This window comes from Melopsittacus undulatus, chromosome 9, assembly GCF_012275295.1.
Source record: "Melopsittacus undulatus isolate bMelUnd1 chromosome 9, bMelUnd1.mat.Z, whole genome shotgun sequence".
NCBI lineage: Eukaryota > Metazoa > Chordata > Aves > Psittaciformes > Psittaculidae > Melopsittacus > Melopsittacus undulatus.
Window position 1 is genome coordinate 27,452,912 of NC_047535.1, and position 17,043 is coordinate 27,469,954.

Genomic DNA, 17,043 nt, shown 5'->3' on the forward strand with positions numbered 1-17,043 from the left:
ATACCATTGTTACTTCTTCTTGGATACATAACAAATATGAAGGCAAAAAGGCAGAAGAAAGTTTATTTGAAAGTACATACTATATAACATCAAAGTTCTAGGAGCTGTGATTTAAGATAAAAATAGTTTCACAGTGGAAACCACAATATTCACTGAAAAATAAACTACAATTCCCATGTATCACAGAGCCAGACAGACTCTCATGTATCATTTTGCAGCTTTTATAAGGACTTAACTTAGTGAAACTGTGAGGTTAGCAAAGACAAGCTATTAAGGGCTCCTGTTCCTGCTAAGGATTAGAGGGAGGAAAAAAAAAAAAAGTACTATAAAGGTATATGTAAAAAGCAGCTCAGTATAAAGCAACAATGTGAACAGCCCCATTGAACAAACAAGCAGAAGTGAGCTAAAGAATATTTTCCTGGGATCTCTACCAGGTTTTCTTCAAAAGGAGATTTCATGCTCAGCTGAATGTTAGAAGCAGATTAACTAGAAACACACTTCACTTTTGCTTATGTATTGCATTTGTTGTTCTCTGTTAATAACAAAGTATTAAGTCTATTTTTTGGTAAGCAAAGGCTTCTGCTTTAGCAGCAGCCCACCTCTTCATGTGCTTTTTACATAGTTTAGTAGCTGCAAGTATTTATGTAACACATAATCTTTGGTTACAGACAGCAGTTGCAACATTAGAACTGCCGAATTATGACTAGAGTTATACTAAGATATTAGGATTTGCAGTTTGTTTTCAACACTCCTGAATAACATTCAGGGTGGGGTTTTTTGTTGTTGGTTTTAAGACTTTCTGACATATTTAAGCAGATTTTCTGATGTTCTGCTTAAGTGTCAATTCTTTTCAGCAGATATTTCAGCATGTTGCTTGTTTTCACAGTATCACAAGCCTGCACCTAGGAACAACAAAATTGTCTTAAATGTTTATCTTTGCTAGCAGACCTCAAAAGAGGGAATGTTTTTCAATACTCTTTTAAAATACTGAGTAAACAAGGGACAACACACATAAAAGAATAAATGAGCATATTTTCATCAGGGTGAGATGTGCACATCATCTCATGCAGCACCCTTTGATTTGAATGGAGTTCCACCTGCAAATGGCAGTGAAAGGGTCTATACAGAAGTCTAATTGTCTTTGCTTTTGCTAGTGTAAAAAGCATGTCATAAGGGAAAAGTAAGATCATTACAGGGTGTGATGGCCATAAAAATCACATAACTTAAAGGCAGCAAGGTGATGCAGATGAAGCTGTAGAAGGTTTCACTGTCTTCAAATTGGGTCAATTTGCAGAAACAGTTGCTGCTATTTGCATGATATATTATTATACATACATATATATATACATAAACTTAGTTGAGTAACAGCAACCAGACAGGTAGAAAAACTACCAAATCAGTGCAAAGTAATGAAATCAATGCATAACTATAATGCCATTATAGACACTGGGACTTCATGCTAGAATTCAAGGAAGTACAAAACAATCTTTACAGAGTCAAAATTGAGTATACAGAAATTAACATTTGCAATGCATGGTAGTTTGAGGGAAAGGTCTGTCTGCCTTTCAGGGTGCAACTGCAGAAGATAATCAGTAAGAAATATACAAAAGTGACACTGTGGCAGCAAAATACTTCACCTGTACCAGGTAAAGGAATTGTACATACTCTACTTGCTTTCGTAAACAGAATGAGCACTCAGTATGTTTCTCAGGATCAAGCTGGATATAGGAAGAGCTGACAGTACTGGATTATCAATTGCATAATCCTGGAAGACATGTATGCACTGTCAAAGGGACACATCTGGGGTAGCTTCACAGGCAACTGACACAAGGGAGCTGTCACTGTGCACTGTCACAAAAGGCTGGCAAAATGTGTAACAGCAGGGGAATCAATGCCGTCACTTCGGCAGGGAGAGATTTTGGAGGGATTAGGCAGGGGACTCTGCTGTAAAAGTACAGATACCAAGGTATTATCCATGGCAGTAGCATCTTGGCTTTTTGTTGGCATTAAGTAATAACGGCACTTAGTACCACCTTCATGGGTTGGTGACAACAATGTCTTCAACGTGAGAGTACAGGACAAGCTATGCTATTTGCAGTATTGGTCACTATTTGTAGCAGTGCTCATTGATACAGCAATAAGAAGAGTGCTTTGCATTAATTGTCACTGGTATGGCTCCAGCAAATACATCAAAACTGTCTTCTACTTGTTATACTAATTTCCCTTATAATATAAAATAAAGTTCAAGGTATGGGCTTGGACCCAGTATATCTGATTGCTTGAAGCACTGCCATAATAGTAATGTTCAGCAACTTCATTCACCTATAGTGGCTATACATAGAAGTAGCTCTATAAGACAAGATTCTTAAATACCAGACTGGCAATGAACTCTCTTAAAAACCAAAGACCCACTAGAAACCTGCCTTTCTACTCTTAAGACCTTGTCTTCACTAAAAAGCAGCCCAATGGAACTAAATCAAGCCACTAACCATGCTTTTTCCCTTTAGGAAAAAGATGGAGGGAGAAATACCTGATGGCAGAAGCTCATCACAGGGTGCACTGCTCAGGAAGGTGTCCACTGCTCCATGGGGCTGTGTTTGACTCTAGAACTGGACTGAGCTAAATGCCCATGTCTGTGCCAGACAATTCAACAGGAACATTACCTGCACTGAGGCCAGGAGCGATAAAGTCAACCAATGCATGGAAACTAAAAATCAAAACGACATGAAAAAAAAAAATTGATGGTATTGCTGCAACTCTGACTCAGTGAAGGGCGAAAAGAGATAACCTCGAGCAACAGTACAAAACCGGGATATGCTATGTGATGCTACTTTCCCTACCTACAACAGTGTGCCCTACATTTAATGATTGAAGGGTGACAGCTACACAACTTGAGGGGTGTTTCCCTGCCGATTAACCCTGTACATAGTCTAACCCTGGCACTGCTCTAAAAGCGCCTCAGCAGAGCCCCACGTACCCTCCCCACCTCATCAGCTGAGACTTGTCTCTTAAAGGCTGTGACCCGAGACGGGCCGAGGGGCTGTTTGACGCATGAAGGTCAAGTCCCGCACTCCCTGCTGAAGGCCGGGGAGCTGAGCGGCTCGGCCACACGCTCCTGCGGCACGCCTCCTCAGCAGGAGGGCATGAATAAGGCCAGGCCCGCCCCGCCGCCATTGCAGAACTGGCGAGCCGGCCTTCCCCTCTTGTGTGACTGCCCCCCCCCACATCCCTTTGCCTCGGCGCGACGCATGCGTGTTAGGAGAGGGAATGTAAGTCTCCATTTTGTGTTATTTTCCGCCCTCCTTTTCTTTCTCGTTTTCTAGCGAGGAGGCGGAGGCTGCTGCGGAGCGGAGCGGAGCAGAGCGGGGTGGGGTGGGGCGGGACTGGACGTGGCGTGCTTCCGTCCGTCTTGCTTCAGGGGGCTGCTGCGCTCTCCTGCATAGTGGTGGTGCCGCGTTGCCGTGCTTTTCCTTCTGCTGGGTGTTGAAAAGCTGTTCTAGGAGCACTACACACTGACCCACGTGTTTCATTCATTGGGATCGCTTGGTCATTTCCCTTCCCTTGGGTTTGCGTTTAACTGTGCGGGAAGCGGCACGCTGCGTGCCAGCGGTGGTGGTTTTCCGCCTCCTCCACACAGCGTTACCTTGCACACCGGTGATGCGTGGGAAAGGTGGGGAGCCCGCTTCCCGCACAGTAATGCGGTGCGTTTAAAGCAATTTAATTCACATTCGGGCGCCAGCAAAACGAAAGCAGTCGTTGCAACGACCTGCATGTGTTAGGATCACAGAGACTCCGGCCCATCTCTGCAATTGAAATTCGCATGTAAGGTAGTAACACTTAAAATCACTTCAGGCGCTTTACACACTTAGTCCACGTGATTGATTTGGTGCCCTTATTTCCTAAAGGGTTTTAGCTGGACCTGGGTAGGCTGTGGGACAACCCCATACACGTGTAGCTGCATTTTTGTAACGATAGCATATGTCCGAGGAGCAGATGAATTTTGTAGGTTCGTAGTCACTGAAGAAATGAGTAAAATCAAGATGGAGATTTAAAAAAGTGGTCATGTTACTGTTTCCAGGCTATAACTGAAAGCGGGAGCTCGGGTGTTCAGGTGAAAGCCGTTTTGAGATGAAAAGCAGCTGAGGGCTTAACATTATTTTGATGGGGTTTAATGTAATTAAAAGTTAAAACATTCTTAAAAAGAGGGAAATGCGAAGTTCAGTTCAAAGAATAATTGTGCAGAACGTGTAATCTGTAAGCAGTTTTCTGAGTAATTAATTGTTCAATGTTGGTGATTCAAATAAGACATTCCAGAGCATGTACTAAGATCTTGGCTGCTTAGTTTGAAATTGAATTCCTGAAATGTCTAATGGAAAAATGGCATTAAATACTTTGCCTTTTTCCTCAGGCCAAGATATCTCTTATCTCCAATAAATAGTAGGCACCCTGATTTCGTAACCTGCTTTCATATTTCCCTTCAAATGCATTTTTAGATACTCTGAGTAGTATTAAATCTTTGAATGACAGGAGAGGAACTGTTCCTGTCTTTAAAAGTTACATTCAATGGGCTGAAAAGAAATTTTGCACACACACACTTTGATTTTTTTCTGTTTCGCATAGTACAGTGTGTGCTGCTGAAAGCTGAGTTTAGTTCACTTGTCAGTTCTGCCACTTAAGATGAAACCTGTGGCTGTATTTCTTTCAGCTTATGTTTTTTTCCATTGTCAGGATGTTTGGGCAGAAACATTGCTAGTTTCAGTCAATGTGAGTGGTTCTGTCTCTGTTTCTCTAATTAAATCTAATTAAATCTCTTCAAAACATGCTTTTGAAGTTTTGAGTTGTTGGTTTTCAGTTTGCATTGACTTTACTAATAAGTTAATATTTTTACATGTTGGGGCAGTAGGAAGTTATAGAGATGATATTGGAAACAAAGGCTTCGGTCAACTCATATGACTGAGTGTTGAACATGGGATTACCCACTTGCGTTGCATATTCCAACTTTGTATGTACTTCATAGGGTTTGCCGCCTTGTAGTTAGTGTGTAATCCTCTCATATTCATTTTGTCATCTGTCATAGGAATCCTTTTGTGAATTTGCAGTAAATAGAATTGCTCAGTTTTATACAAGTAATTCTTCTCCAGTGTTTTTAGCTTTGTCAATTACGTTTATTTACATAAGTTCATGTATTTATAACTGTCAATTTCAGCAAAAGGTAAAAATATTGCTACTTTTCAAGCTTGTCAACCGATTTGTGAATAGGATGTAGTTAATGTGTATATAAACAGCTTCAGTTTATAGTAATGTTTTACTACAGAGGCCCAGATTTTCATCTTTGAAGCCTGCAAGGAAATGGTTGTTGACTTCTATAGCTCAAATTCTAATAGTAGAATAATTTGAAATTCAAGTTGGTGTTATATAGGCAGTGCTTTATTTTCGTGCATTGAGGTCAATTGTTTTTAAGTGGAACTTGGCTTGACCAATATCATCCATATTTTCTCCTTTTTTTCTTTCTAATAATAGCTTAAATGTCTTGTTTGCCTTCCTGTAGTTTCTTTGCACTTATATTTAAGTTATTCTTCCAGGGCTAAATGTTTTTGTCACTCTATTTCTATAAGCTGTAGGGGAAGAGATGCTTTAAAGAAGGTCTTAATAAATTACGTTCATTCTTGTTTTTCTCTGCTACATCAGTAATTTGTCAAATAAAACCGTCAGACGTGTTTGGCACAGTGTGTTCTTTATGCATCCTTGTAGTTTATAACTCACGTTTTCTGAGTGCAGTGTTAAAATGTGTGTGTAATTGGATTTTTCCTTTTTTTATAAAAGTAAGGCCTAACCAGATCTGGATTTTGTTTATTTGGCGATAAAATGCCTGCTGGCTTCCTTTGGGTGGTTGAGTCCGCATGAGGGAAATACGATTGTCCCTGAAGCTACAGGGTAATTCTGAATATTATCATAAATACGTGATAGTACCTGAAGCCCTTCACTTCTGAGTGTTTTTAAGTTTAAGTCAAGTTATCTCATTACAGAATATCATGCACACAAAGTGGCAATAGAATGGGGTTATATGAAAAGTAGCTTCATAAATTTTAGCTTTTAGAAAGCTTTACTAATAAAAATTAAACTTCTATTAGTTGAACTTGATTCCCATGTGTGTTTGGTTGTATTTGTGAGCTGCATCTAGTCCTGTTTCTGACTAACCCATCACTTACTTTGTTGATACAGTCTTTTTGGTGAGTATGCAGTTAAAATTTGCTTGTTCTGTCAAAAGCCAGTGACCCAGCTGTTGAAAAAGCTTGTGCAGCAGCCCTTGATTAAACTTAATCCCCCCTCCCCTCACTTAAACTTCAAGACAGTGTTACTTGTGCTCTTATGAGAAACAGATTGAAGAGTTCTGGTTAAAAAAACCTGCTCAACAACTGCTTAGATTGTGAGAAGGAATCCCATACTATAAAATGGGGGTTCAACCGAGTGTGATCCTTCAGGGAGATATATCAGAGTGGGAGGGCTGAGATTGCCTTCAGAGCAAGGTACATGGATAGGTTCTGGGGTTACAGAGTAAAAAAGAGAATGGGTTTGAGTGCACTGACTTTGCTATTATGACAAATACCATCCACCCTGAAAAACTGATATTGTTGACATAAGAAATCCTGTGGCTAGACAGCACAATATATTGAAGGTTGATTTTTTTCTATTTTTCTTGTTTCCTTTGCCTTCAGGTGAAGTACAGGAGGTTAACATTGCAAATTTCATGAGTGCTTTCATGGATATGCAGTTTTACTAACATTGTTCTTTGCTGTTGCTGTGATATTCCATCAGAAGTGGTTATCCTTGTGCTGAATTTCAAGGACTGGGACAGTAATCAGATGATTCGTTAGCAACATTTTAACAGAATTATTGTCTATACTCAGCCAGAGAATTTGCTTTGATAGGCAAATGGAATGTTAAGGAATCATCCTTAATTCTTGGTCTGGTTAAACTGTAGCTTGGGGTGGTGTTGAAGAGGAGCTTGATCAGCATAGCAATTACTCAAATACAGGAAAACCAGCATTTTGGAAACACATCTTCCAGTAATCAGGTTGTTACAAGTGTGGGCAGTATGTTACTGACATATCTAAGGGAATGCTTTGTTGACCAGATTCCTTTTTACTGCAGTCATTAGTATTTCTTTTTCCTCTTATTTCTCGTATATGGAGTGGTGTTACAGACCAAGTAGAGTTCAAAAAAGCGAGTTTTCATGATGAGCAGACAAAACAGCTCACGCTACTTTTGAACTTAATTTTCCTTTGTTGTGCTTTCTTTGTTCAAGTCAGCTGCTGTAGTGGACTTTCCTGCTCCTCTTTGCTTTTCCAGATTTTTCAAGATGGCTTCTGCCAGTTATTCTGTTTTAGTTGTTAATTTGTTAATAAAAATAATATAATGATTCACTGAACTAATAAGATGTACACTATTTCACAGTGGGCTTGGATTTGGGTATAGCTCTTAAATAGCATTCACGTGTTACTATTTTTCTAAAGGATCACTATAGTGCAGTGCTGCTGGATTTTTTTGTTTTCTGCTGTATTTTGTTCTTTTTGATGATGTTCCTGATTCTTACTGCTTCCTTATATTTTACTTGTATATAAAATTAATGATTTTTTTTTCCTAGGTAGTCATGATCTTTTGCATCCCAGCGAATCAAACCCAGTACCTTCATTACATGCTCATTTAATATACAGTAGCCGAGCAGGCAAGCTGACAGTCTTTAGATCCTGATGTGAGAGGACTTTGAAATTACACTTGCATAGAAATGTGCATCTCCTTTTTATTTCTTGTGCTGGGACATCTCCTAATGATTTCAGGCTTTCAGTTTCTTTTTAGTGCATGTTGGGTTATTAAATATTTAAGAATTATATGGTTTTGATGAATGTTATTTTAGAATATCAGAATTTTATTCATTGTGGAGAATTTTTCAGGTCAAATTTGGCTTTAAAATATTCAATTTCATAAGGAGATGAGGGAAGGTCAGAAGGGAGCTTACCTACATCTAAAGTTTATAAGTCTCTTCAGTCATATTTTTGATTAGGCAGATGTTTTGCTGAGGAGAATGTGTAGTTTTGGCTAAAATGTGATTAGATTCAAGTATCTTTGAAAAATCAAAATACAAACAAGCATGAATTGAATGAAGAGCTAGTAGTCTGTGTAATATTTCAATAGAAAAGGTTACAACCGTGGACTTCAGTCTCACTACAGTGTTGTTAATATTTCTTGAAATCTTCATTGTCAAAATACTGTGCCAGTTGCCTGTTGCTGCACTCAGGTTATCAACTACTATTTTTGGTTCAGTTATCCTGTGTAAGAGTAGTCATTTGCTTATGACAAACTTTATCTATTATTATTTATATAGTAGGTATTATAAAATATTTATATTTATTAAATAAATTAGTACAGATGTGTTTATTTTAATAAGTTGTCCCGCTAAGTACAGAGTTGGAAAAGGAAAAATACGCCTGGCAGTTGGATTGCAGCAGTTTCACTCTTCAGTATGGGATGGTAAGTAGTTTCTGGTCTCTAACTTCATAACAGAAATCAGGATTAGCTTTTGCAGTTCATATATAAGAGGATAGTAGGTGCAGGATTTAAAACAGGAAGGATTGAGTGGTGATTGGATGTTCATGCAACAGTGCAAAGAATTGTACTGTGATTTTCATTTTGAACTCGGGATACAGTTTGTAGTACTCTGATGTTAGACCACACAGTATCTTTTAATATAGATATTTTTATGGGAGTAGTCAAATAAGGAGAGCTTTCTTAGGAATGATAAGAAAATAGTGCTGAGACTGTGGTTGCCAGACCAAATATGTTGCTGCTGTGGTAGTAGCATCTTGAAGGATAAAGCCATACAGGCAGTCAAAGTGACTGTCAGTTTCAAAGCTGTGCTAGCATGGGTTGTGTCCATGCAGAAACCACTGCAGAAATGTTCAAAGGAAGACAGCTTGGTACTGGGAGTGAATTATGCTTTTGTGAGAAAAATACAGGAGGTTTTGTTATGATCAAGCTATAGGCGGAGCGGAAAGACTGTAAGCATGGGGTTCCAGAGGGTGAGCCCCAGCCAAAGGAGTTTGTGGTTGGTGATAGGAACATCTGTATACAGATGAGTTTATGTAACTGCAAGGTGATAGGAACACCTGTATACAGATGATTTTATGTAACTGCAAGATGATAGGAACAACTGTATACAGATAAGGAGTTTTTATGTAACTGCAAGGCTTAAAGGCATGCATCAGAATCAAAGTTCAGAAGTTGATTTGTGAGGAAGATTTGGAGCCTTCCTCTCCATAACTACCAGAAACCCTCTGAGAGGGGAGGGGTTTCGGTTTTCGGAACATGTAAATCATTTCTCAAAGGAAGGCTGGCATAGGCAGGAGGCGAAACATAGAAAGGTATATAAACTGTAAATACCTGTTGAGTGCGGGTACTCACCTGTCCGTGGATGATGCACCCAGCATGCTGCTGTTAAAGGGCTCTTTGCTTCACAATTTCTGTGTAAAATTTTGATTGCTGAGCAGGTTTCTCACACTTGTAGTTGTTAGACTTCTTGCTATGTCGATGTAAGAAATACTGAGCGAGTGCTGGAGTCTTTATACAATGGTCTGTCTAGAGATACTTGTGTAACTCTTGAAGTGAGAAATTCAGTTTCCCAACTGCATGCTGTGTAGGCACTACTGATTTTTTTAAGGACAGTCTTACAAGATTCAACCACAACAAAAAGTAGTATTTACTAATAGAAGCTTTCAGTGCTTATTCTTCTTTATTTTACTTTTAATAGCATAACCAGCTCAGAGAAATCCAGATCAAGCAACCCATCTCAGCTGCTGGTTTACTTTTCTATTTGTAACACATTTGTTATCCTTGTAAAGCTGTTTTTGGATTGTATGGTGACTTAAACTAATGGAGACATCTGAGCAAATTGACTAGACAAAACCAGGTTGTTTCCAACCTTGACAAACTTGAAGTATTCATTGTTCCAATTCATTGTACAGCCTACAGACAGTTGCTCATACAAGCTTATGCAGGATATGGAGCGAGAAGTGGGAGTTGTTTTACATGGAAGATTTCTAGCCTTACCACGCAGGAAATAGTGCTTGGAAACATTGGTGTCTGAGAGTGTGCTACTGCACTGCGAATCTGCTTCAGAGGATGAGTGCTGCTTTATCAGTGTCTTGTCCCAGCTGAGGTGGAAAGGAATAATTCCTAATCAGCCTTTTCACACTAGCCGTGTTGGCACAAATGCTCCCATAAATGCAACAGGTTTGTTTAAATCAGTGAGTACAATCCAAGGTGCACTAGGTGATCAGTCCTCTATTACTGGATTTCTCTGTTGAAAGATGGCTGCTGCTTCTTACTCTTAATGGTACTGGGATGCTATGGTCAATTTTAGAGGTAAGCTGAATGCTGTAATTTCTTTGCTGATGCTACTTGCAGAGTTGGAGCCATACAGGCTCTGCATCAAAGTGGATTTATTCAGTATTAGCATGAAACTGGAATGTGGCCATGTTGTTATGGATCAGCAGATGAGTTGCATTATTGTTTGCAGAAGTACTGCCATAAAAATATTGTACAGAAGTTCAGCACAAATTCATTTTATTAGTGTGTATTAGCAACAGGTTAAACAAGTTCTTCATTGGCCTACACTGTTTGTGGATCAACAGTTTTTCTTAGATATGCTTCCTGAATAAATTTTCCTTGTATACCTATGTAGGAGGCAGCACAGTGTATGTTTTAAATTCAAGTTAAAAAAATAAATAATTGAAATAAACACTTTCTTAAAGCATTTTGCTTGAAATACATGTGACACATGCTTGGTGTTCCTAGGAGAATTTTCTTACTTTAAACTTTGCTGACAGTTTAGGAGAACTTTTCTGTGAAGCTGAGTGAAGCCTCCAGTGATGTCTTCTCTCTGCCCTGGTTTAAGATGGGCATTGCAGCTTAACAGATGGTGCTGTTCTTGTTGTTTCCTATTGAAAATCGTGATACATGTAATTGCCAATTCTGATTTTTAAGGAGGTTAGGAAAAAATCGTACAAGCTGTAGTTGAGAAAGGAGAAAAGCAACTTTAACTAATAGTCAGGTCAAGGCTGGGGTTTCTCCATTCTGAATTTTGATAAATGAGAAAAAAAAACCAACCCTTGAAAAATGAAGATCAGGTTTTGACTGAATGAGCTTTTCCTGAGAGTGCAGTGCAACAGAGCATTGTGCCTCAACATCTTTTTATAGAGACATTCTTTTTCCTTTAATGATGTGATCGAGCTGTAATCTTTTCTCCTGGACTAAGGAGCATTCCATATGAGTTTTCTGAAGTGGAAGCTGTAGTAATTAGTGGTACATGTAGGCTTCCTTCTACCCCTGACAAAACAAAACTGGAATTTACCTTACAGCAGAGTGATAACTTCTCATTCATATTAATAAATTGTAATGTAATAATGTAGTCATAAGTTACTTCAGTATTTACTTAAAACTTTTCAGCTCATTCTAAGTGATTTTCTATGTCTGGAAATCGGGTCTTACAAAAGTTTGAATTTCTCTACTGTTCGTTTCCAAGTCCTAGGCCCTGTATGACTGTTTGCAAGATCAGAATGCTTCAGTTGTCAGACTGTGTCTCTACACAGTGATCAGCTCTTTGCTGAACCATCCTGATAAGCTGAATAAGTTAAACTTCTTATTAGGAAAAGATGAGGCTATCAGATAGCTGTGGCAAAAGACAACTCTAGGGTAAAATCTGCTGTGAGTAAAGGAAAGACCAAAATAGTCAGGTAGAAGAGGAATGTGGCTGTTGCCATAATGTAAAAAGGTTGGCTGGCCTGCAAGAAATTCATATGATGAATCAGTGACACGGAAATGGTGGATTGCTGTTTGGGAAAACTGTTGTGTTCATGATCCTACTTTAATGTGTTGGCTGTCAGCAGTGCTTGTTTTCAAATGATTTATAAACTCTGTTCTGTTGCTTATTGTCTCAGAAGCTATGTCAAATGTTATGATATTTGCTCTTGATGATCTGAGTGTAGAGAAGGTGACCAGACTCTGAATCTAGAAACACATTTATCTCACCGTGCTGCTTATACATACTACAAGGTGAGTGATGGTTCTACAAAGAAGCAGCCAATGTGTAAAATTGATTTGTGAGCTGTGTATAGTTACAAATTTATGAAGATAAGATTATGTACATAATTCCTTTTTGGCTGTTCTAAGTGGTTTGTTAAACTGAACATCTCCCTGTAAATTCCAGGAAATTAAGCTTTAAACCAAACTAGGCTAGAAGTGATTTGAACTAGTGCTGTTAAAGTGCATTATGTGACAAAACAGTGTTGTCCTATTGCATCCCTCAAATAGAGTTTAGGGTAAATACTAAGTTAACAAGTATCTGTTCTACTCAACCAACTTCAGCAGTTTAGAAGATTCTTCAGTTTGTTGCTTTTTATTCTCATGCAAATTTTTACCACTTGCGCAGAATCCCGTTGTCACTCCCAGTGTGGAAGGTCTAATCTGATGGAGGTTCTCAATTTAAACGGGGTTTTAGCTCTATGTTAATTCTCATTTCCTCAGGTGTATGTTGTTGCAGTAAACTGGTTTGTAGCTTGTGTAAAGCATAAGGTTTCTTTGGTTTTGGGTTTGATTTTGTTTGAGGTTTTTATTTCTAGGTATTTCAAGCAGTGGTCATCTTTGCTGGTAACATCTGTTCTTCCAGAAAGGAATATATGGTCAACTGTTCTCAGCTAAGGCTAATTTGTGTATACTTCTGGGAACTTCTATTCCTTGTAACTAGAGATTGTCAATAGTCAGCACTGCTTGTCACATTACTTAAGCCTCAAGTCTTGATCTTATTTTGCTCATTATGTCTGAAAATATATGTCCGAAAATATATGGCAACATAACCGAAAGGCTGACTGTATGAGTGGTGGTGGAGGAGGCAACTACTGGCCACTCCTGCAAAGCCCAATTTTTAAAACGTTTGTGTAACTTAGCATTATTTTAGGTGTCAGCTCAACTTAACTGTCAGAAACTTGAGCAACTGGCAGAAAGGGGCTTTTCTCTGTAGTGCTGAATTGTGCAGCTTTAGCTGGATCCTGTGGGAATAGAATTTCACAGCAGTCTTTCCTGAACATCAGACTTTCAGGGCTGTTGGCTATTAAAAAAAAAAAAAAGATAAAAATTGAATATGCTTTTAGTTTGATAAAATGTTGGTGTTTTTTCTTCCTTAAGCACTTCTGTCATCTTTGTGTGTTCCTACATGGAAACTGAGACAGACCAGCATTGTGCAAATCTGATTAAAATCATCTGTGCTGCTTCAAAGGTCAGGTGCACTCAGTGAATTTGCTTTCAAATTATTTTGTTTATTCTGTATGCATGCATCTTGAGCTCTATAAAGGTCAGGAGAGGAGATTCATTTTGGAATTTGAAGAAGCTGGGTTTTTACTGCTGGTAGCCCCTGTTAGTTTCATTTGAACTAATAAAAATTGGTTTTCTTTGTTGTTTATTTCCTGTCAATTTTATTTCTCTTGTGAAGCTCATTTGTAACTATATGAGATCCATTTGAAAATAAAACAGCATTAGTAATGCATTTTATTTTTTGATAGATTTTATGAGATCTTAAAAATCAAGTACTGTTTGCACAAATTAAGCAGTAGCCTTGGCTTTGGTTTCTTGACTTAATTTATTTGACAGACTAACATTTTCCTAGCTAGAATAATGTATTTAAATGATTCACAGTATTTGACTGTCTCTCGCCACAAATGGTTTCATAAAATAGAAGTGGTGGTGTAATCCCTTGGAATTTTTAAGTCCTATTAATGTTCAGGTTGAACATTGAACCACAGAAGGATTTGTGTGTCAGTGAAGCATAACTAATTGCAGTTTTCAGTCACAGAACCAATGACAATGAGTAAGGAAGTGGGCACCTGTTAAATACAAAAGAGACTGCATCTGTAAGGTGCCTTTTTGCTCCTAAAAAGGGCCGTTGCATAAGTCCCCCCATTACATTGTAGTAAGAAATATTTTTGTTGACGTATTTAAATAACTCATAGCAATGAAGAGATTTTTTTTTTTAGAGCAGATGATATTTCACTTAAACCTGAGTACCTTTCTCAAAGCTTACATTCACTTGGGAAGTCTTCAGCTGTTGAACTAAATGAGATTTTTGTGACAAAACTGTTCTGACATTCTTCTCTGACTTTAGGAGTTGAAATCTGAATGAGGCTGAACATGCTTATTGAATGAACACAACAAAACTGTTACAGTGCACATTTTATGACAAGTATGGACATATTTTGCAGTTGCATGAAAGGCTACAAAATTGTTCTGGGTCTCTTTTCATGGGTAGAAGGATATAAATCTCACCTAGGAAACTGTGGCTGTTTCAGTAGTAACATGTCTGTAAAGCACCAGTCTTCCTTGCTGAAGTTCAGTCTAGTATGTATATAATCTATGGCTGCTTCAGTTTGTCTGGACGTAACCAAGCTTGGATATTAGTAACAGATTGTTCATGTAGGTTTCTTCTTAGTTTAAACAATTATTTTAGTAAATTGGGTATTTGGCTGGGCTGGTTTACTCTATGTGGTGAGTAGCTGACAGCTGGGTATATGGCTTTGAAAGACACAAGCGTGGTAAGGGTTGGACTGGTCATGTGGCTGCTTGTGGGAGTTTTGCCAAGATGCTGCTACTGCTTTGAGGCTGTTATTTGTCTTGCCTGTGTCTTACTAATTAGTATAATTTGTAAGCTTCCCTCCACTGATTCATTGTTAGGAGCAGGCACTATCATTTCACTTTACCTAAGTGTTTTCAGTGAGAGAGAATTCTGTGTTGGCTTTTCCTTGTGATTTGAGTCCTAGTCTGTTAAATAGCTCTGGTGTTCTATACCTGTTGTGAGATGTATCTTTCCCAGTGCTGCAACTGAAGCATAAAAACTTGGGATGTTTAGGATATTTGAAGTATGCCCTAAAATGCAGGTGTGCTATACCACAAAATATACAAAACAATTAAACATATTTGATTTACTTGGAACAATTCCTATTACAGTTTTACCCTCTTGTTCGCTTTCCTCAGGAAAAAAAAGTCACTTCTAGTATTGTGACATTAACACTTTTCATGTAATTTGAATTCTGAGTGCCTTTTTTATAAAAGACTTTATTTTTTTATATAGCTGGGACAAAATCTCCTTGTGTATGCTGTAATGGTGCATCTCCAAGCAGTGAGTTTGAGTATCAGAATTAAAGACTGAGTATCAGTGTCTAAATGTAAACTTACATTAGGTCAGGTTCAGAGTGGAATTGTAAGGGAGAAAAGAGAGAGAGGAAATATTGATCTTTAGAGGAAGATTAATAATACTTACCTTTGAGAGTAATATATAAGGCCTGATGTTGCACATAATCAGAATTAGAAATGGATGATTATCCACAGCATCTGGCTTGTGTTAACACTTTGATACTACTTAAAGCTTCTAAAATTACTTCCTTATTTTCTCAGAATTGTAATGTAGAACTTAATTCATATTAATATCTATAGCTTTACAGATAAACATTGGTACCAGTCAAGATCTTGTAAGCTTTGCTAGACATAAAAACCTCTATTGAAATGTTTGGTTTTGGTGGGTTCCTGTTTGCTGTGGTGGGAACCTTATAATGATGTATTTTCCTGCTTTTGCACATTTATTGTGGTGTCATTAGGAAGCTTGTAATGGATATTTCTCTTGTGGTGTAAGAGTTGATTCCTAGATAGAATGCTCTAACGGATGGTTTCAAATTGGTATTGGTCTTAATTAATCTCAATAAAAAATAAATTGATCTTTAAGTTGGAAATACCAGTGAAAGCCCAAAATGTGAGAGTTATCATAGACACAGAAGTCACCTGGTTTAGTAAGAGCAGTTGAGGATCAATCCAGATGACAGAGAAGCAAATGAGAACATGTGGCATTGACTTGATTAGCATTGAGATTTGTGCCTAGTAAACTTCTTTAACCAAAATGGTATTCAGCAAAAGACCTCTTGGGGTTGCTTGTAGAGCTAAGAGTTACTGGAGCTGACTTCATAAGTGCCTACTTTTGAAGTAGCAATATTTCTTGGAAAGTTACTGTATATTGTAGTTACCTTTGTGTGGTAGGATAGGATTGCGTTGCCTAAGGTACTTACTGTGTTAATCAGTGTTTTGAATTGGGAAATGGCAAAAGTCTTGATAGTGTAATAGAAGCCTTAGTGAGCAGTGGATGCTTAACCTGAAACTGTTAGCGTGTTCTGATGGGTTGGCTCAGCCTGGAAGCTTACCTTGGTTCCCCTTGGTGCTTCTAACTGATGCAGTATATGTACTGCAGGTACATTTTGTGGCATATACTGATATACTCTTACTTTCATCTTCTTGTGGATGTGTACTGCAAACGGTGGAAGCTAAACAAGAAAACTAATGCTTTCTTACCTCTAAAGAATACAAGTGACAAGGTGTTCATACACATTCTTGTGGGTGCACCTGAGAGGTAGAATATCAGTGGCTGGTGGTGTCTTCCGGCGACAGCACTGCTGCATTTGTGCTTATAAATTTGTGAAGCTGCAAAATTGTGGCTGTGGTTTTTTTGCTTCAGAGATACTCCTTCATAAGTGTAAATAATGTATGTAAAACATTAAGTAAATGATGCTGAGTATGAGCATTATTCATTCTGTCCATATATGTTATGTGTTTATGCTGTTTTCCATTTTAGGGTTCTGTGCCCATAATTGCATTAAGTTACACATTTGTTGAGTTCCACTTTGTTTTGGAGTATGTAGCCTATGTCTTCAGGCAGTTTGAGGAAAAAGCTAGAGAATACAAAGCGTAAAGTATTGTTAGTATAGATGAACTTAAATCAGAAAAATAATCTGATAACTTTGTTTAAATAGCTGCCCATAAATGTGTAAGATTCTCATTAGTCAAACATCAGAATACTAATGAATATTAATAAATGAGATCAAAGACATATAGAAATCAAAGCAAGTAAACAACAATTATTTTTAAGAATTATGTAAGTGTAACTGCACAAAAATACAA

At 38.0% G+C, this 17,043-nt stretch overlaps 1 protein-coding gene across 2 annotated transcripts in view; it reads left to right on the forward strand.

Annotated features, from left to right (window-relative positions):
- Positions 1 to 3,175: 3,175 nt before the first annotated feature.
- The window catches only part of FHIT (fragile histidine triad diadenosine triphosphatase), a 566,029-nt gene continuing 552,161 nt past the window's right edge, over positions 3,176 to 17,043 (forward strand). Inside the window, exon 1 of one of the 2 annotated variants that reach the window (XM_031049259.2) lies at positions 3,176 to 3,269. In XM_031049259.2, the coding sequence (XP_030905119.2) occupies positions 3,249 to 3,269 (21 nt within the window). In that variant the 5' untranslated portion in view covers positions 3,176 to 3,248. Of the gene's footprint in view, positions 3,270 to 3,779; positions 3,828 to 17,043 lie in introns of those variants that run through there. The other variant, XM_005149392.4, reaches the window with a different exon arrangement.